This window comes from Barbus barbus (assembly GCF_936440315.1).
Source record: "Barbus barbus genome assembly, chromosome: 23".
NCBI classification, from domain to species: domain Eukaryota; kingdom Metazoa; phylum Chordata; class Actinopteri; order Cypriniformes; family Cyprinidae; genus Barbus; species Barbus barbus.
Window position 1 is genome coordinate 7,595,165 of NC_136751.1, and position 21,539 is coordinate 7,616,703.

General features: G+C 35.5%; 2 protein-coding genes across 2 annotated transcripts in view; one reads left to right on the top strand and one right to left on the bottom strand.

Annotated features, from left to right (window-relative positions):
- Window positions 1–4,948, top strand: part of LOC306843258 (tumor necrosis factor alpha-induced protein 8-like protein 3) — a 44,248-nt gene extending 39,300 nt beyond the window's left edge. Inside the window, exon 2 of the mRNA XM_079374627.1 lies at window positions 3,122–4,948. Coding sequence (XP_079230753.1) covers window positions 3,122–3,684 — 563 coding nt within the window. The 3' untranslated portion in view covers window positions 3,685–4,948. The remainder of the gene's footprint in view (window positions 1–3,121) is intronic.
- Window positions 4,949–8,075: 3,127 nt separating this feature from the next.
- On the bottom strand, window positions 8,076–16,823 carry acadl (acyl-CoA dehydrogenase long chain). Its single transcript, XM_079374349.1, has 11 exons — window positions 16,433–16,823; window positions 15,458–15,634; window positions 15,244–15,381; window positions 14,326–14,490; window positions 14,120–14,186; window positions 12,873–13,037; window positions 12,603–12,704; window positions 12,059–12,172; window positions 10,574–10,701; window positions 9,994–10,080; window positions 8,076–8,721 (listed from the first exon to the last, which is right to left on the bottom strand). Exons 1-11 carry the CDS (start codon window positions 16,522–16,524, stop codon window positions 8,628–8,630), a joined length of 1,329 nt encoding a protein of 442 aa, XP_079230475.1. The 5' UTR covers window positions 16,525–16,823; the 3' UTR covers window positions 8,076–8,627.
- Between the last annotated feature and the right edge of the window lie 4,716 nt (window positions 16,824–21,539).

The following is a 21,539-nucleotide window of genomic DNA, read 5'->3' on the forward strand; positions in this document are numbered from 1 at the left end:
AAAACATTTCTCAATATAATGGACTTCATTGGGACCCAAACGGTTCAAGGTCCAAATGACAGTTTCAGTGAAGCTTCAAAGGGCTTTAAACAATACCAGACGATGAATAAGGGTCTTATCTAGCGAAACGATCGGTCATTTCAAAAATAAATAAAAAAGTTTAAGTTTTATAAGCACAAATGCTCGCTGTGCTCTGTTCTGTGATGCTGACGTTGAAAAGGTCACGGTTGACTTAGGCGGAAGTACCGAGTCAGTGTTTACAAATGTGCGGAAGGAGGACCATATACACATATTCAAATGTCTTTGTGTCAGTTTATCGTTTAAAATGCCCATTTCGTGTGCGTATCCTGGGTGTTTTAATATTAAAAAGCCTACTGACTCGGTACTTCCGCCTACCTCAACCGTGACCTTTTCCACGTAATTGCGTATTACATGACATCACGAACGCGCATCACAGAACAGAGCACAGCGAGCATTTGTGCTTATAAAACTTAAACTTTTTTATTTATTTTTTAAATGACCGATCGTTTCGCTAGATAAGACCCTTATTCATCGTCTGGTATCGTTGCACTGAAACTGTCATTTGGACCTTGAACCGTTTGGGTCCCAATGAAGTCCATTATATGGAGAAATGTTTTCATCAAAAACCTTAATTTCTTTTCGACTGAAGAAAGAAAGACATGGACATCTTGGATGACATGGGGGTGAGTAAATTATCAGCAAAAGTTTTTTTAAAAGTGAACTAATCCTTTAATTAGCGTAGCTGCTGTTCCAACCAAGTAAAAATGATTTGTTCAACCCAAGCTAAAAAATAATATTGTGCATTTGATCAGCTATAACTGCGGTAAAAGATTATGAATGCTTGGCTAAAGAGATGTCTTTAATCTAAATTTAAACAGAGAGAGTTTGTCTGAACCTCGAACATTATAAGGAAGGCTATTCCAGAGTTTGGGAGCCAAATGCGAAAAAGCTCTACCTCCTTTAGTGGACATCGCTATCCTAGGTACTACCAAAAGTCCAGAGTTTTGCAACCTTAGGGAGCGTGATGGATTGTAGCGAGCTAGAAGACTAGTTAGGTACGCAGGAGCTAAACCATTAAGGGTACTTATAGGTAAGTAATAATATTTTGTAACTGATCTGGAACTTAACAGGTAGCCAGTGCAGAGACCGTAAAATTGGGGAAATATGATCATATTTTCTTGACCAGGTAAGGATTCTAATCGCTGCATTTTGGACTACCTGTAGCTTGTTTATTGAAGATGCAGGATAACCAGCAAGCAGTGCATTACAATAGTCCAGTCTAGAGGTCATGAATGCATGAACTAGCTTTTCTGCATCAGAAACAGGTAGCATGTTTCGAAGCTTGGCAGTGTTTCTAAGATGCTGTTTTTGTAACATGGGAAATATGGTTGAAGTTTCTGTCTAATATAACACCCAGATATTTGACTGTAGAGGAAGTAACCATACATCTGTCTAGTTGCAAATTGTAATCCAAGAGATTCTGTGTACTGTCTTATCCGAATTTAATAAGAGAAAATTATTGGTCATCCAATCTTTTACATTTTTAGAACACTCTGTTACCTTAGATGATTTAGAAGTTTCATCTGGTCTTGTTGAGATATATAGTTGAGTATCCTCAGCATAACAATGAAAACTAATCCCGTATTTTCTAATAATATTACCAAGGGGCAACACGTATATTGACAATAGCAGAGGACCTAGGACAGATCCTTGTGGCACTCCATACTTTACTAGTGATAATTGAAATTACTCCACATTTAAATAAACAAATTGGTAGCGATCGGACAGGTACAGTAGGATCTAAACCATCTTAAAGCCTGCCCTTGAATACCCATATAGTTTTGTAATCGATCTATGAGTATGTCATGATCTATAATGTCGAACATAGCCCTAAGATCAAGTAAAACTAGCAATGAGATGCAGCCTTGAAAATACATATATTGTGTATGGAATCTGGAAACACCGGTATACATATTAGTTGTTTCCAGGGTTGACATTTCACCAAAAAACAGAGAGAGAGAGAGAGAGAGAAACTTGTCAAAACTAGACCATCATCAATCTTTTTCTCAAGTCATGGAATCCCGCATGAGATTCATAAACCCTCAGCCTTCCCTGAATGCAATCCTTTTTTTTTTCATTCTCCTATTTTTGGCCCAAATCTTATTATTGAGTTATTGAACGTACAGTTCCTACCTCTACAACACCAGATCAGACAGACAACACACCTCAGCAGAATGAACACGCTGAGAATCTCACACACCCAGAGGAACTATGGGTACCGCCCACAGTGTGTCAAACAGCACAGTGTCTCTAGTCTGGCCAGGGAGCTTTTACTAATATTATCACAGTCCAATAAACACTGTATAAATCATTAGTAAATCAACAGGTTTGCTGCCATCCATTTGCACACAATACGGTTATGGCACACCTACAGTGGCACAATAAAGTTCCTCTTAAAAAGACTATAAACGTCATTGTGTTACATAAAATCAGTTGCATTGGCCAGTGATGCTCTACCACCTTTTCTAATTAGTTTTTATAACTCTGCAAAGAGATAAATAAATATATTTTCTTTCTAATATTTAATCAAAACTTGTTCAGACTTAAATTATTTTCCTTTATGTGCTGATGTCACCACCTCCATCTCCTTTCTCCATCCTTTTCTGTAGTAAATCAGCACAAATTAAATAAATATATCAATAATGTATTGTTAAAAAAATATTTCTTCCATCTGTTCATTCAGGAGATACAGAATTCAACATCAAAGGAATGTATCAGTCTTTTAAAAATGCTAGAATAACAACTGAATAGAGGTTTCCACAATAATAAAGGTTCAGAAAAACATCCGCACTTCTTTGAGCAAAACATGTTGAAAGACAGATGGATTTTTTTTATATATTTTAAGCCTTTCAGCATGGTATTAACAGAGATGTCTGATAGACTGCCCTTGACCTGGGTACTCAAAACGCTGCAGCCCATTTACAGAAAAATGTTCTGTAGAAAAATTGAACATTGCTGACATTCAAACTGACTTATGTGAGAGAGAGAGAGGGAAAAATCCTTGGAGTGGCTAACTTTACTTTCTTCTTTGTTTGTATAGGGCAAGAGAGCTTCAACTCCAAAAGTTTGGCCCTTCAGGCCCAAAAGAAGATCTTGAGTAAAATGGCCACCATGGCCGTGGCAAATCTCCTCACGGACGATACCAGCAGCGAGATTCTGGACGAACTCTACAAGGCCAGTCGTGAATACACCAAGAGCAAGAAGGAAGCTCACAAGATCATCAAAGATGTCATCAAGATCGCCTTGAAGATTGGCATTCTCTACCGAAACCACCAATTCAGTCCTGATGAGATGGAGACCGTTGAGCGTTTCAAAAAGAAGATGAACCAGGCGGCCATGACGGTGGTGAGCTTTTATGAGGTGGAGTACACATTTGACCGTGGCATTCTTTCCGAGCTGCTGATGGAATGTAGGGACCTTCTCCACGAGCTGGTGGAGCACCACTTGACCGCACGCTCCCATGCACGGATCGACCATGTTTTCAACCATTTCGCAGATGTGGATTTCCTGACCAAGCTGTACGGCCCATCTGAACAGTACAGACTTAACCTGAGGAAGATCTGTGATGGGATAAACAAACTCCTAGATGAGGGCACACTTTAACCTCCAGTTCACGGTTCGCCAGAAGAGACTTCATCAGGCTACTGGGATTTGAATGGCGGGATTTTACGCAACTTGCGTTCTTTGGTTTTTGTTTGAAATTTAGGCTATGATAACTTGATGATGTGATTGTAACCCAACCTGTAGAGATGGTCAAACAAGATTAAAGCCAAATCCTGGTCTGTATTGTCAACGTACCTGATGATAGTTTGGGGAAAATCCATTTAAGTGGAGAACCTGAATGAATCGGTGTCCCGAAAACCTGTCCTTTGTGTGCAATTGCAGGAACGTTTTAAATTACGAGCTCCTTTATATGCACTGTATGAAATTTGATCTACCTATCCTTTAAGAATGGCCTAGCAATGCAACCCAAGCTTTCTTCTGTATGTCCATAAGAACCAGTTAAGATGCCCAGTTAATCTACTCAAAAGTTAAAGGGATATATTCAACATCAAAGGTCCAACCACATGATGTTCCAAACCTGTACGGCTTCATTTTTATTGTGGAACTCAAAGGAGATGTTTAGCATAATCAAAGTGTTTTTCTTTTCTGTAAAATGTAATTAAGGGGGAAAATAAAACTATACTATACTATAAAACTATACCATAAATGTGATATTTTCAGTGATAATTTCACCTTCCGATATTTCTAACAAAACATACAATTTGTTGCAAATGAATCAGTTATGAAAGATGCAGAAAAATAATGCCATTTGGTATTACTGATAGCAAACCTGACAGAATGTGCTCTCTTAAGACATTTGAACATGAATCAATGTGAATGCAACCATTTAAAATATCATTTAAAGCTTGGCAGTGTCTGTCCCCATTCACTGTATTTGCACAACCTCTTGGATTCTTCAGTAGAAATAAAGTCATACGGGTTTAGAATGAGATAAAGCCAAGTAAATGATTATGAAAAGTATATATTTTTGGATGAACTATCCCTAAAGCATTGAGAGCTTAACAGAACAATGGCGCAAACCTTTGTTGAACAGAGCATAAGCCAAAAATAAATACATAACTGAAGTGCATCAGAAAGATTGTAAATAAACTTTGCAGTTTTGGTCTTCTGTCTTTTGCCTTTGTAATGACTCAGTGTCACAACAGCTACCATGATCCTGTGCTTGGTTTTTCCAGATCCTGATGTTTCAGAGCATGTAAATGTGCATATACGTACATGCAGAAGAGAAATGTGACTATTCCATAAGCCTGTTAAGTAACCCCAGAGTGTAGCACTATTATCTGTCAATAAACGATCCATATGAACTTCCTGTAGTGTCCTTTTGTTATTTCAGCTACTGTGGTTGATCTGTGTTTGATTGGTTCATACTGTTTAGCCAGTTAGGATCTCCTGTCAGTTAGAATAGTATTCTGCGTTCCATACAAAGTCAGATGTGGGATATTTCAACTTCAATATCTTTCCCCTTACCATAAACCATTCTCTTGCAATTTAGAAAGTAAAGTCATTGTGATCTTCCAAATAAGAAGTTAGATGGATGAGTTAAATGGAATGCAGCACTATTCTACTCAGCATCTTTGGTTAACTAGAAGGGACATCTTTGATGACCTTGCTGCGTTCACAATGTCAGTGTTTGGGATTGACAACCACATTTACTTACAGGTGCAAGTCTCAAAATGTTCTGTAAATTAGCCAAACCACACACTAAACGCATATGTTCAGCGCAGAGCTCTGTTAACGTGACAAACTGTCCAGTACAGTTCCAACCGTACCTCAAAGCTTTGCCGGTGTGAGATCGGCTATAGCCTAAATGCGATTGTCACTTCCATAAATAATCGAAACGTGCGTGAACGCAATACTCAGATTAAGGTCTGACAACTATATTCTGCCGCAGTGTGAACGTGGCCCTTGATAAGAAAGAATGTTAACTTACAGTAAAGCTTATTACCGTAGTTTTATTTTAGTTGCAGCACATAAATCCAGTGATGTTCTCAAGAAAGTGAAAGTATGATTCTACTTTATCCTTTATTCTACTGCTATCCTTTATGCAGTTTTAACAAATGGTCTGGTCTCTTATTTGTTGATATTTAGTTTGGAAATTATATTACAACATCACTTGTGATCAAGTGATTTTGGTTGGAATGAAATGAAGTCGTGGTACAATTTTATATTTTGCTCTCTTTTTTTCATTTCCCGTCAACAACAGGGAGCTTTTTGCACTAAAGTTATAAATTGAAAACCAAAAGAATGACATTAGATGAACAATGATGATGCTTTAATAATGTATCTTCTCATTCTCATGTTGCCAGAAAGAAAGATTCTGGCAACATTTGGTTTCTTCGTAAACCAGCTAGGCTAAATGAGTGTTTTCTGGCAAGCTTTTTACAAACTAAATTACATCATCAACATTCAGAATACAACGTATTATGATCAATAACAATCTGCTTCCGTTATAATTCTTGACGTAATTGACAAGCCCTGTTTCCTGCTGGTAATTATTACTCGTGCTCAACTTCTAAATACGATCATTCTAACATGACTTGAATGCAGCGTGACTAATGGGAGTTCAGTTAAATCACTCTATTCAACCACTACTAAAGTTCTTGAAAATTCTGTATGAGGCAGATCCTTTTAAATTAGAGAAGAGGACTCGCCATTTATTAACCATGTCTGTCAGAGTTTTAAAACTTCCTTTTCTATTAACATAAAGAGTTTTAATTCCTCTTTTCTGAACACAAAAGAAGAGAACAGACTGACATGTCTATGTATTTGAAAGACCAGATTTAAAAAGTATTAAGAAAGAAATGAAAGACAATGACACTTTAATGACACACATCTGGTGAACATTTCTTGTATTACTTGCCATTCATTCACTTTTAAAAGTGACTAAGCACTCACTGGTCCAAATTCCCTGTCATAGCTGTATGAGTCAAGGGGTCAAGGTTTGGCTGGCTGGCTTGGTCCAGTCAGTCCCTGCTGGTAGATGTGGTAACTACACAGTTACAGTGTATCTCCATTGACAGCCATTCAAAAGTAGCCACATATTCTGAGAAAATAAAATGAAATATAACATCTAAAAAATATATATATATATTCCATTAAAGAATGCAATAGTGCCCACCTGTACTTGCAGCGACATTGGTTTCCATTCATTTTTCCAATTTTGTTAAAGCATTATAAGTAATGAACCAAGCCAACGGGTTACAAGGTGAATCACAACATTACACACTTTTACACCTTACACTGTATTTAGCACCTTTAGTGAGGGAAGAGCTACAATCCCATGAAGCATAATCATATTAAAAACCCTGGAGAAATATAAAACTATTCAAAGTTGTTGATTATATCTATAGAAACAATATAAGTTTCTATAAATAATAAGTTATAAATAATAAGTTTTATAAATAATAATAATAATAATGTGAATGGCTTTAATAAAAAGCATATACCATTGATTAAGTTGACTTTTATTGTATGGACAAAAAAATATTTTTTTTTTTTTTTTGAAAAAAGTGACAAGCAGACTCTGCCTATAGGCTTGCTAATGAGGAATGGCACTAATTTTTCTAACAGCTCAGGATCTCCCACACAGTGGCTTCACAGATCAAGATGTGCGACTGAGAGCCCAAATTTAGCTGCCAAGGCAGACTTCACTGGATCGGGTCGTCCAGGAATTAAATAATTGTTGTATTAAAGAACAGAAAGACATGACAGGCTGTTAGACATCAACAGGTTACAAATCAACCCACATGCTCAAACACCCCCTCACAGTGTGCACTAACAGGGGAGCCTTACTAAGATGAATGACAGCTCTTCAGAGCAGTGGGGATGTGCAGGGTTGCCAGGTCTTTAAATAATGCAATTCCAATACCTAAAGTGCATATTTAAATACAGTCACTGTTATGCAAACTGAAAATCACTAGTGACCATAAACACAACTTAAAAGCTCCCTACAAGTGGCAAAACCTGCTTTTCAGCCAAATATAATTTATGCAGTATGTCAAACCTTAAACACACAGGTGAAAAAAAAAATCAACCCAGAGAAACACTTTAAAAGCAGCAACATTCCACATGACTTGGCAACCCTGGGGATGTTTGCTAAATTGTTGTCATAAAATTGTCTCTCTCTCACTGACTAGGAAGAAAAACGGTCTTAAATGTTGTTTTTGGTTTGGTTATTGTTGCAGTATTTGTGCTTTGTTCCATTTTGTTCTCTCATAAAATAGTGATTTTCGAAACACTTCGATCGAAACATTAAAGTATCAGCTCAAAGGAACGATTCATTTGTGACCGACCGTCAAATTCGCTTTTGAAAGACGATTTCCTCTCCTCGGTCTAATCTATAGTTACTCTGAACTTTCATAGCGCACCTCTATGTTGGAATAAAGGAATACTGCTCTATAATTACACCCATGAGAGAAACAAGGCGGGATGGAGAGAGAGTTGAACACTCTGCTTTTAATCTCTTTATAACACCCACCAACTAACTCTCACAGACCACCCACCTCTGCTTAATGACTCACTATGAACACACCATCCAACCAGAGACTCATAAACTTACACACACACTTAAACAGACTCTCTTTGTTTACACGAATCATAACAGTGCATGATTAAAATTCACAGACCGTTTTTAGTGTCCTGAAGGTGTCTTTGACGAAAAGAGAATCACATTGTTAGATGAAAGAAGTATCTTTATAAAGACTTAGTATACAGTTGGTATTCACATATCAAACAATCAAATAACTACAAACGTATCTGAACTTTACAACTTCTCTGCATTTAGTAGTGCAAAATATCCATACATACAGCAGAGTCACAAACAGACGTCATATGATAGAAGCAAACTTTCACATGACTTGAACACTTTGTATGCGTTGAATAATTAATCTGAGATCATTTTTCTAAATCAACAATCAGTGAAGCTCCAGTTACAGAAAAAAAGGCACCAAATCAAACCCTCATCTTTTTAATACTTCCTGCATTTATTTTTTACTAACGATGTTGCGTGAGATGAGTTCTTTCATGATCTCGTTGGTTCCGCCGTAGATGGGTTGAACTCTGGAGTCTGCAAAAGCCCTGAAAGAAAGCACACGAGACAATCATTAAAATGTTTCTAATGCATTTTATTTATGAGTCAAGATTGAAAATCCGGCTGGGTGAATCTCAAGAATCTTCCAGTCATATTTCACCTACAAATTATATTCATTGAAGCCTATTTTTAGGACCATTAAGATTTTTTACATAGTGACATTTTCATGGCATTCACATTTCCCCTCAAATTCTTATTATAATTAAGAAAAAAATAAAAATCACTCTCATTACTGAAACACATAAGAGATGCTGCAAATATCTATGAATACTTCACAATTTAAATAATATATTTTTAAATTAAAGTAGTCTTACATTAAAGTAATGAAGACCAGAAATTCCCTCATATTTCATTACAAAAATAAGAATTTGGGGAGAAAATGTGCTTCATATTGTCATGAAAGTAAAAGACTCTTAATAGTCCAAAACACTGGTTTAAAAAAATATTTATTTTTTTTATCTCGTTTGAGGGTGAGGTGATCTCTAAAAGCTGTATTTATATTGCACTAAGCAATACAACAGATTTTAAAAGACTGGTCATGTATAAATATTACGGGAGGTTCTCAAAGAGGCATCTTACACCTACACAGGGTGCATCTGCTGCCAAGAAAATATACAAATATATAACAGACTGCAGTTATCAAGAGTGACTAATCAGAAATCATAATCAAACTGAAGCTTCTATGGAAAAAATATTTAAATGTCTTTCACAAAACACTGAAGGTCTTCTATAAATGACAACGCAAATGAATCCAGTTTTAGCTACATTTATAGAGTGAGAGATATTGTGTTGGCGTAACAGTGCAGAGCTGAGAGAAACACACCCTCTGCTGGACACCAGAATAACTGTCAAAAAAAACAAGCTGTCAAGCTCCTCCAAGTAATGTGATTTACAGTGAATGACGTAAACTTAAATAAATTTTCACACAAATAGATAGCACCGCCCCTAGCTTATGCAGCTCTGTCAAAGTGATGGCACTCATGCATGCATTTTAAATGTATTTGAAAAGGCAGCAGTTTTTCCCTCAGATTAATGCAATTCACATAGTTCGCATACTTTGTAAATTTCTCCTTTTGTTTTAGAAAAAAATCTTTTGAAATGACAGAATTTAAAATTGACTAATTTTCATTTGTAGGTGAACTAACCCTTTAACAACTGCATGCCGTCACTGTCACAGAACAAATATCATACAGTATACTGGTTACAAGTGCAAATGCCCATCAGCGCTGATCATACACTTCTCAGTGACTGTTACTCACTTGGCTATCGGATACTCCCACATGTAGCCCCATCCTCCGTGAAGCTGCAGGCACTGAGTAGCAACTCTATTCTGCAAATCTGAGGCCCTACGGAGGAAAAAAGATGCAAGAAAAGTGGTGCTTTCTATAGACTTCATCAGGCATGCAATGCTTTACATAAAACAACGGTAGAGCTTTTTTCAAATATCTTGTTGTTTGCCATTATTGTCACAATCAGTCAGCATGAAATGGAAGCTGCGACTGACATTACTGTTGTACGGTGATGCATTTCTAAGTGAAACGACTTGTTGAATGCGAATACATGTGGAGGGGGAATGAGATCTGGATGATGGATCTGTTAGATTCAAATTTCAAAATACATCAGCTTTTGACAGTACTAGAGTGTTCAGTAGTGATAAGAGTGATGGCAATATTTGAAACTAGCAATGACTCATTTCTTTTAGTATGTATAAAGTACAGTATGTAATGAAGATGTATTGAGTATTGCTCACACACAAGTCACTTTCAAACAAAGAAGCTTTCTGATGGTCAACGCTGCCGAAAATCTGTGATTTTTTCTTTTCATCATCACAAGTCTCACCAGTATTTGGCCATGGACGCTGTGCTCGAGTCCAGCTTCTTCTCACCGTGGAGCTGAAGGCAGCTGTCAACAAAAGCTCGACCTACGCAGATTTCTGTCTTCAACTCAGCCAGTTTGTGCTGCACCACCTGAAAGACGGAAGATGATCAGTTATAGCTCTGATGATAATGAGGTTTTATTAGTGCAAACCTGATTTAGCCCTCACTGATTCTACTCATCCATATGTATAAATGAACCGTGTAATGGAGCTTATTCAATTTCTCTGAGCATCTGTCTCAAACTGCAGGCAGGATGGAGGGATACAATTACAAAGGGAGTGTGTGGCCATGACCTTACGTGAGGTTAAAAGCACACTAAACAAATGAGGAAACTAATTGTGAGGATCTGGCAGAGAAACTTAATACAACTGAAAACGTTTTTTTTTTTTTAAAGAGGTCATACCATAAATATTTTTTAAATAGAAAAACTAAAAAATTATATGAAAACAATCATACTATATAAACAGTTACTTTATTAAAACCAAGTTGTGGCTTGTTTTGAAAAATTCAAAATGTACTGTACATATCATACCTGTAGAGTTCAGAAACTTAGGGTCCGCCCAGTCACAACAAGATAATAAAGTGGGGCAGATACTAATCTCCACAAGAACTAACGATAAGAGTAAAATGTGTCAAAGTTCACAAAATCTTTTGCTCTTGCTGGTTGCGTGTAGAACCTGCAACTGTGCAGGTCAATCTGAAGTTTGTGTGTATTTTGTTCCCTGATCATTTCAGTGTAATCCTAATAGATTATTCAGTATATTTCAGTGCATATTGTTACGTGAACCATTCAATTACGCTATTAAAAAAAAGAATGGAACAGGTGGAACTACATTAGACCGTTAAGTGTAAAACTGTCATATAAACTACATAATGACAGTTTTTGGTACATATATATTTATATATTTGAGCATTATTACTAACTGGTTAATTACAGGACACCTCAGGAATTTACTGTATAAGTAACTTTTGGATTAACTATGTGTTACTATCAATTATTTGTATTTATTTATAGTTTCCAGAAATATTTTCTGTAGGCTAACATGAAACTATATGATGGAGAGACTTTAGAAACAAAGGGGAAACCGTTTATTCTCAGCTTAAAAGCTTCATTGTTTACATTGAAAAATAATGCAGAGCTGATATAATAGATACAACTGTATTTTAATGATTATTTATTTACTGCTAACAAAAATTAAATGATTAATTAATTATTTTTGAACATACAATGATGTTTTATGTCTGTTAGAAAAGTACCACTTCTTTGAAAATGGTCAAAGGGACCGTTTTTCTGTCCTTTTTATTTACTTTCCCATAAAAGTGTAAATATTATAATCATTATCAACAAAAATTAGGAATACTGTGTTAGAAATGTTTGCTCACTTATCTTCAAATATATAAAAAAAATAACGTAAGAAATTTAAAAAAATAATAAATAAAATTTGACCTGCAGGTCAGCGATGGTCTTGCCGAACGCCTTCCGCTGCATCACATAGTTCCTCGTCTCTTCAAACATGAACTCGCAGCTGGCAAGAGCCATGACTGCTATAAGAAGACGCTCCTGCAAAATAACATAGAAAGAAACAAACTGAAATCTATTCCTATTCCTCTTATAGTTCATTATAACAGGGCGTGAGCCTATTTGTAGGGATTTTCAAATTCCCTCATAATATTTATATCTTATATGACAATGCAATTCATGCACAAATGATCTTCACAGACGGAGACAATATGTGAGAGGGAATTGACTGGGTCCTAAAGCGGGTTAGAAGAAATGGGGAGAGATTAACTCAATACAAATAATAATCATTTATGTTCTGTACATTCTTCTAAAAAAGCAGCACTGTGTTGTTTATAAACACTATTTTAAGGCATTATATAGAATACATATCATACAACTACCCACACACAAACCATTAAATATGTTGCAGTATAATCAAGAATAAGATAACTCAAAAGAGAGCAGCAGATTTGTGCTCTCACTCTTATACCTGTGGCAGCTCGTTCATCAGATAGTAAAATCCCTTATTGACCTGACCCAACAAAGCTTCAGCGGGCAAACGCACATCCTCAAAGAACAGTTCAGCTGTATCCTGCACAGAAACAAATACCCAATACATTTATAACTAGACCTTTTTATTAATCTGTATTAAACTATAATGTACATTTAATTAGATTCAATAAATTCTAAACAAACTCTCACACAAACTGGCAACTGCATTTAAACAGATGTTATGTATATGGAAAGCTTTAAGGGGAACCTGAGCTTTGAGTCCGATCTTCTCCAGTTTGCGGCCCTTTTGGAAGCCCTTAGTGCCGCCGTCAACCAGGAACAGACTGATTCCATGAGCTGCTGTCTTTGCCTCGCGGTTAGTTACAGCAACTACAATCACCACATCACTCATCCAGCCGTTAGTGATGAACACCTGAGAGAAAGTGACCGAAGAACAAGACTGCGATTTAACAAAACCTAATGGAAAGTTAGGATGGAATGGAAAAACTTTGACTTTATTCATTCAAGTCATTTATTAATTTATTTACTTTTAAATTATGACTGTTTTTGATGAAAAATCATAGCAACATTATAAGTGCACCTAAAGGAACATTATTTAAAGGGGTGGTTGATTGTGATTTCACTTTTTTAACGTTAGTTAGTGTGTAATGTTGCTGTTTGAGCAGAAACAATATCTCCAAAGTTGCGGCGCTGAAAGTTCAATGCAATGTCTTTTAAAATTCTGGCAGTTTAATGCCTACAAAAATGGCTCGTAGGGACTATATGCAGCAGCATTCATTGCCATTAATTTTGGTTATACAGGAAATAAAGGAACAAACATTCTACTGAATATTAACTACAGTACTGAACTTTTATTAATGTGAAAGGTTTGCTGACTACTTTCAGGAGAAAAGAATGGATATTAGATCAGGTATCTGTGAGGAAATCAAAAACAAGCATGATACTTTTTTATTTTTTGGCTTCTGAATACTTGCTATGGTACATCACTCCCCACAGCTTGCTATATTCTGCCACTGATTTTAAAACTGATTTAATAAAAAACTAAAGCTGTTCCACACAGTACAATTAAAATATTTTCTGATGCCCCATTCCACTGTAACAACAAATGAAGTGAGAGGTGCATACGATTTTTTAATCTAATAAGCATTTTTTTTATTAACTTCTGCAACTCCCACTTCATCTGTTATTACATTGGCATTAAGCTGAATAGCATTTTAAATTCTATTTCAATCCTAAATTAAAAATTATTAAAATGTTGTATATTTTAATTAAATACACGTATTTAGTCTGGCTTTTATATTTATTACCATCATAATCACTTATTTCTATTGTACTTTTTTATTAGAAACTATTTTTGTACTATTTTCATTTCTTGTATTTTGCATCGGTCACTTTATGCTTGCATTGAATTTGTTTGATAGATGCTATATGAACAGTTTTATTAATTGACTGACTAATAGAAAAATTCTCTGCATCAGAAGCCATTGTTCATACCTTGCTTCCATTAAGAATCCAGTCAGTTCCATCTTTTTTTGCAAATGTCTTCACTCCTTGAAGGTCACTTCAGAGAGAAAATTAAACATGTGAACCAGGATGACACAGGGAACAAATGATTGTGCACTATTTGACTGGGAGTCAGTGTCTTTGTATCTTTAAAAGTATCATTTATTCTTTAATGTCATGCCTGCACTGAAGCCCACCTGCCGGCTCCAGGTTCTGTCATAGCGATGGCCCCGATGTATTTCCCAGCAGTCATCTGTGGAATATAGTGCTCGATCTGAGCCTTAGAGCCATAGTGACTGATATAAGGCATTACAATCTCAGAGTGGAGAGAGAACCCAGGACCACTGCAGTTACAGTACATTCTACAACACAAACAGAGTCAGAACACCCACTGCATTACACACAGACACACAAAGCCAAGGGGAAAAAACCTGCATCCCAGACATTCAGGGTTGTGCTTTATTCAAAACTGAAATGCCAAGAACTGAAACTCCAGTTCAATTCTAAATTTAAAGGAAGTAGAATGAAAAAAACTGACTGCTGTAAGTTTAAAACATACGACTGGTTTGCTACCATATTGCAATGCATTTCAAAGTGAAGTTTATTTTTAAATAATTATTCAAAAACATCAAGCAGATGAAGAGGTATTTCCTGATTATATCAATAATCAGTGCTTAAAAGTAGAAATGTGTATTTTGTATATATGTCTATATATATTTGTATCTATAGTTCAATATTTTGTTTTATTATTACATTTAATATATTTTTATTTGACACTTTCAGAACAGGATATGGAGGGCATTTTGTGGTGTTTGGCGGTTGCAGAATTAAAATTTGTTTTGGTGAGCGTGGTAACTTTTTGACAGGACTGAACATTAAAAATATCTAATCAGTCCAATTAATTTATTTTATTGCATAACTCCTGTTATATAACTATGATAAATTTGACTGTACACAGTTCTGTAATTTCCTCTTCTCGTCATTCAAATTCCTATGGGATGTCCCATTGAAATTCACACTCATGATTTGAAACCGAAAGAGTTTTAAAATTGTGAATTTTCAGACAGGTAAGGAAGGAGCTACTATGACAGACAAGTGAAGGTGGGGCTACTCACTGCTCCTCCCACACTATAGCAGCAGACAGGAGGTCCCCTCCGATTCCTCCATGCTCCTCAGGTGTATATATTCCTAGCAATCCATGTTCTCCGGCCTTTTCCCAAACCTCTCTACTGACCTCACCAGCCTTCTCCCACCTATTAGCATACAGTATGAAACCTATCACATCATATTCAGGATGAGCGAGAGCGATGTCCCACACTGGTGACTTACTGAGCATGATGTGGAACAACTTCCTCCTGAAAGAACCGCCGCACATTTTGACGGAATAGATCATGCTCCTCTGAGAAGATCCGTCTGGTGCCGATGTCCATCAGGGTCTTGGCCATGGGAGTTTCAGGTCGAAAAGGTGCTGCTGTTTCGTCATGCTGGACCTCCGCATGCTGCATTCTGGGAATCAAATTAACTCCTTTGCTATAGTTCTTCAAATATTATGAATATATTATTATCACTGATTTATCATCCCGTTTAATAATATATTCAGCACTCCAAGGTACCATAAAAGACAAAACTGTCCATTTACAGAAAAGCATAATACCATTATACTTTTTTGTAATTATGTGTATACTAATTTCATTCTAAAAAACAATTACGTTAAATACGAAAATGCACATATTAACCCTTTTTGTTTGCTATTTTTAACCATTCAGGATATGTTACAACAAAACTACAATGAGATTAGTCTTTCCCACAATTTTATATATAGCTGCCCTCCTTATTTGTCATTATGATAATGTAAATGCAACATTTCTGATTACATTGGTAATATTAAAAAATATATTTTATTGCAAATATATAATGTGGGGCAATGATTTGATATCATATTCTTTACTGTAGAAGTTAACTGGAATAATAATAACAACGTGAATTGTTTGGTGGACCTTATTAAACTGCCTTACATGCTATATTTTAAAAACACAATATATTTAATGTATGTAGAGGTACTTTTTTCTTCAACACCAGTGTTTTAGTAACACCTGCTACCAGTTTCTTATTGATTTTTAGCAATAAAAATATAAATGTTGTTCATATGTAAAAATACATAGTTTTTCCTTTGAGAATTATTAATTCATACATCAGAGAAATAAATAACTAAAATGAACTATTTCTGTGAATTATGATGAAACATAACTATGAGAAAACACGAAAGATTACGAAAACAATAAAGTCACCACAAATGTGACTCACCTCGACAGAGTCACGATAAACGCCTGTTTACTCCGCAAATAAACATTTCTCGTCGCAGGAGAAAAACTCCTTAGTGCCTTTAGTGCAAACATGCTGATGTGGAAGAGATCAACTCAAAAGCTGAGGCACAATATTTGATAAGTCAAACAACGTCCGTGAACTTTACTCTAATTAAAGAAAGGACACTTCCGTCTAAAGACATAAACACAACATGTCAAAATAAGAGTCTTTTTACAATAACGCTGATGATGTCTGAAGTATGACTGTAAGTCACTAGAAATATTCTAAAAATTAAAACACGTGAATTGGTCTTGAATGTCACCGAAACACTATTTTAATGTATACTATCTGCACGTTTTCTGGAGAAGTGGGGGTATGCTCCCCCACCCCTTACTAAACCTGTTGTCTTGCCCGTACATGCTACTATACCAGGGGTCTGCAACAGGGTTTTAAATTAATTTTCACTCACCAGACAATTTTGCTAATACATTTTTTAAAATTTTTCTTAACCTTATTAAATGTGTCATCAACTTTTGTTTAATATTTTTTTACATTTTATTAATTATTTACAGTTAATATAAGACACTAATCAAATGAAATCAACCTCAACAAAAATGTATCTTTCCACTGCAGAAAAAAAGCAGAAGAAAGCAGCAGAAGTCAATGGCATTTATTTGCATTTACACACAGTTTAACGATACTGAAATGTAACATGAATGCTTTTTCCAAAATTACAACTGCATAAATAATGCTATGCGTTTTAAAATTTGTTAGCAGAGCTCATTAATAACACACGCAATATGTAGTGTTTTTCTCATTCTCCACACTTTTATTAAACAAAAACAGGCACGTTCATTCATTCAGTCACTGATTAGGCCACATGACACACACTCTGTGGTTGCCTGTCCCACGACAAAACAAAAACAAATACAAATGAGAGCATAATACACACATTAACAAAATGAGTTGTTGTTTTTTTAATATACACATATGTTGGGGGAAAATAAGCTACTGTTAAAAATGAAAGTAAAGAGCAGTGACTGTCTTAATGAGTGAGTCATTTAGTTATTTATTCAAACGATTTGATCAGAAGACTATTCATTCAAGAATGAAGCAAGTGCCTTTATGAATGATTTATTGAATCAATGACTCATATGATTAATTCGGTTGCTCTGAGATGTTCTGCTGTGATCTTTGTTAGGCTAACCAAATCGAGCAGAAATGGTCAACATTGTCAATATTGTGTCTTAATTATAGAGCACTTAATATTAACTAATAGTTTGAACTCTTGCATAAAATCAATGCCAAATTTGCAATTGTATTGGTTTTCAGGGGGGAAAAATGAACTCTCTTAGCGGGCCGCTGCTAGACCAGCCGCCTGAGAGAAAGAAAGGAATACTTCAGCTGCAAAAATAAGTTATTTAATTGATTTAATGTTCAATCTCGTGTTGTTTGATGTTTTAAATGCCACGAAGAGTATAGTTTTAGATGGTGGACCAGCACATTAACTATTGTGCAGTGCTGCTTACTTTAGAAAGCAGTTAAAGTGCCCCTTCCCGTGCCCAAAACCAGTCGTCTGTGGATGAGAGTTAACCAAGGACTGGTGGGACGTTGTCCTGCTCCCTGAGTGAAAGCAGCGTTTTCGAATGACTGGACACTCATTAATGACACTTTTATTCACCGGCAAGAACAGCTCGTTCCGCACGTCATACGTCATTACGCTATTTTTAGTACTTTCCATCTTCGGTTTTCCATACGATCAAGTGTTTACATGTCCTCTCATTTGGACTGCAAACCACCCCTTACAATCCGATCGAAATTTTAATCAGATCTAGCCAATTCAATCCGACTGACATGTTTACATGTGACTTTTTTATTTCGATTGTGCTTTAGTCCTATTATAATCGGATTATTAGGATCCATGTAAACGCAGCTAATGATGCCTTTTGTCTTAGTTGAAGACACTTAATATTCAGCAATATTATTGACTTGACTGCACTGACACCATTTGATAAGAACTGAACTGAATTACGACACAATGTTTTTTATATACTGTATAATAATCAGTCAATATATTTTACTTGTTACTCTGTGGTTTAAAAAGTGTTAATGTTTATACTATAGTACATTTGTTCATTGGTAATATATATTTATATTAAAGTATTTGGTCATTTTATAATTAAAACCTTTTTAATGTTTTTAAATGGTTGTATTTGTGTTCCACTGCTGAAATACATTTAGCAGTTTCTGGGCCACATTTGGCTCGAGGACCAAGCCAGCACTGCCTTAAAGTGTCTGGGCCAGACCTGGGCCACATAAAATAATAGAAGTCACTCTACAGTATGCAGGCCAGGTCTGGGCCACATCAATTAATCAATAAATAAGAGCCAGAGAAATTTTGCTATCTGGGGAGCCTCACCTGGCGCGTTTTGTTAGGCTACTTTCAGTAGATTTGCTGTTTTGAACGCATTCGTTTACTGGATCCTTGACTGAAACGTTTACAGGAGATCACCAGTTTAAGAAATTTCTGATTGTGAAAAACCTACGCAAAGCCGACTGATAAATAAGTGGGTATATGCCGTATACCCTCCACTACACCACTGCCTGTACATAATGAAATGCCTTTTGCAGAATAGTGAATGCTTAATGGTGTAGTTACAACATATATCAACAGACTTCCAGATTACTGGAACAAACTAACAAGGCAAACCATGTACTAACAGCTAGCCCACTACAGCAGAGATGGCCCTAAATAACAAGGGTAGACTGCTTTTGGTAACGCACATTAAAAATGTTGAAGTTTGTTCAGTTTGTCATCCTGTTTTCTAATTCTAGGTCACGTCTCATTTGTACAACCTATGTTTTTCAAAGTTTCTTCACACCAAGATAAATGCCAAGACAAATTTAACATTAAAGCGATTTTCTCTACCAATTTGAAGCTTCCTCACTTCAGTATTGCAACAAGGAATCATGGTGGGGAAAAAAACATTATTGTAAAAAATGAAAGCATATTTCATATTTCTAGACTGTTTCAGGAAGAAATCCCTGTGGTGGAGGTAATATCAGGGCTAATGCATCCTTATGATGGGAAAGTTTTATATATACAAATCTAAATACTTGAAAGTAAAACCAGCCTTTTGTGCATTTCATAATGAGTTTGTTTTGTATACAAAAGCCCTTAAGGGGATGAAGGGGAAGAATGCAATAAATCTGTTTTCTATTATTATAGAATATGATTTACAAGAAAAACCCTAGCCCCTTCAATGTTTTATGTGTTTTATTTTATTTTTATTTTTGCCTCTCTCTGTTCTCTCTTTCTGTTGTATTTGTATGCACCTGTTCTGTATATTGTAATGTGACGATGTTTTGATATTGCTAAGTTGTTTGTACATTAATGATTGTTCAATATTTTTTTTTTTACAAAATTATGGGTAATATCCACGTCGTCTTTCTATTTTCCTTTTATTCTCCAAGACATTAGTGACCTCTACTGGACACCAATAATAAATACATCAAAAATCCCCTTATTTTTTCGTAATTATTTGTGAATTTTACTAGCAGTTTCTGAGTATGCAAGTATATTTTATATGTCTGGTCTTCCTAATGATGCATGAGAGTCACAGGCGGAGAGACTGATGCAGTGCAGAACATGTGGAGCAGTGCTAATGAAGAATCTGAACAAAGAGCCTGTTGTGTTCAGACTCACAGAGAAGAGCCGAATGACCTCTGTCCCACATTCACTCAGACGCAGAGCTGTCTGCTGCAAACATACATGAACAGTAAAATATCAGCTCATACGCAGTGAAAGGTGATGCCTTGATCAGCATAAATAAGTATTGCAAATATTGAATGTGCAAAAAAAATCTCAAAGTGGTTTTAATACAAATATGGAACACTATAAACCTTACTGCTCTGAGATCAGTGAAAATCTGCTTTGACAAGATTGTGGTGGGCGAACAGAACCTGTCATATGAATTAGGAACAGTACCCACAAACCCTGACATGCCCTCAATGTACCAAACAAACAGTTTGACAGGTCAAAGACAAATTTACCCTATAAATGGTTGGAAGACATGAAGAAATAACCATGTTATTGATTGAAAATGAAGGTTTTCTGTTCAACCTGTTTGTTTATTTTGTCTAAATAACACTTTGCTCAGAAGAAAAAAAATAGCTTTGTTTAAAATAATATTTTGCCTTGACACCAATGTTGAGGTTTTTATTATTATTATCATAATAAAAATTAAGATCTTTCAAAGTTGCCTTTATAGTATGTAAACTAAATTAAACATTGACTAACAAAATGTATTATAAGTAAAAACGATACTTTCAAATTATATTTATCTTTTATAATGAAATTAAGTTTACAAATTCAAAAAATGACCTACATTAAATTTTAAATATTAGAAGATGTGAAATTTACAAGACAGCATGTTCTGTGAAATCTGAAAAACACTCTCTATAGGTTAATGACAAATTCCCATTATGGCAACTTATATTGGGGCATTTACACAAACGTTCACCATGCATTTGTTCTAAAATATAAATTAGCAATTTTAATAAGACTTTATATGGGTCTGTACAATTGACCTTGAAATAAACCTACCCTATACAGACCAATAAGAAAACTTTTTTTTTTTTTATTAAATATAAAATAAAATAAAAATCAAGAATGTTTTGCAGAATTCGGGAACAAGGATGTATCACATGTGCATCTGCCAAGCTGATACTGATTTATCAATAATCAGATGCTTAATGTTCTCAGCATGGCACATGAAAGGATATTAATTGTTCATTTGATGAAGCTGTTTGTGGTCACTCACCTGTCAGCCTATATGCACTTACACAGGCTGCTCATGCGTGTGACCTGCAGAGGCAATCATGAGCTGTTTAACACACTCCTCCTGCACAGAACACATTCACCATGAGCAATTCACAACCTCTCAAGATAATCTACAGAAAGTCATGTTAAATAATCATTAGTCTATATACGCATAACATATTTAATATATCTTTATATTTTCATATAAAGTCATATAAGCATATCAACTTCTGTAAGAATTAGATTTATGCAGTAGAGACTCAATGTTTGTAAGTATAGTAAGTG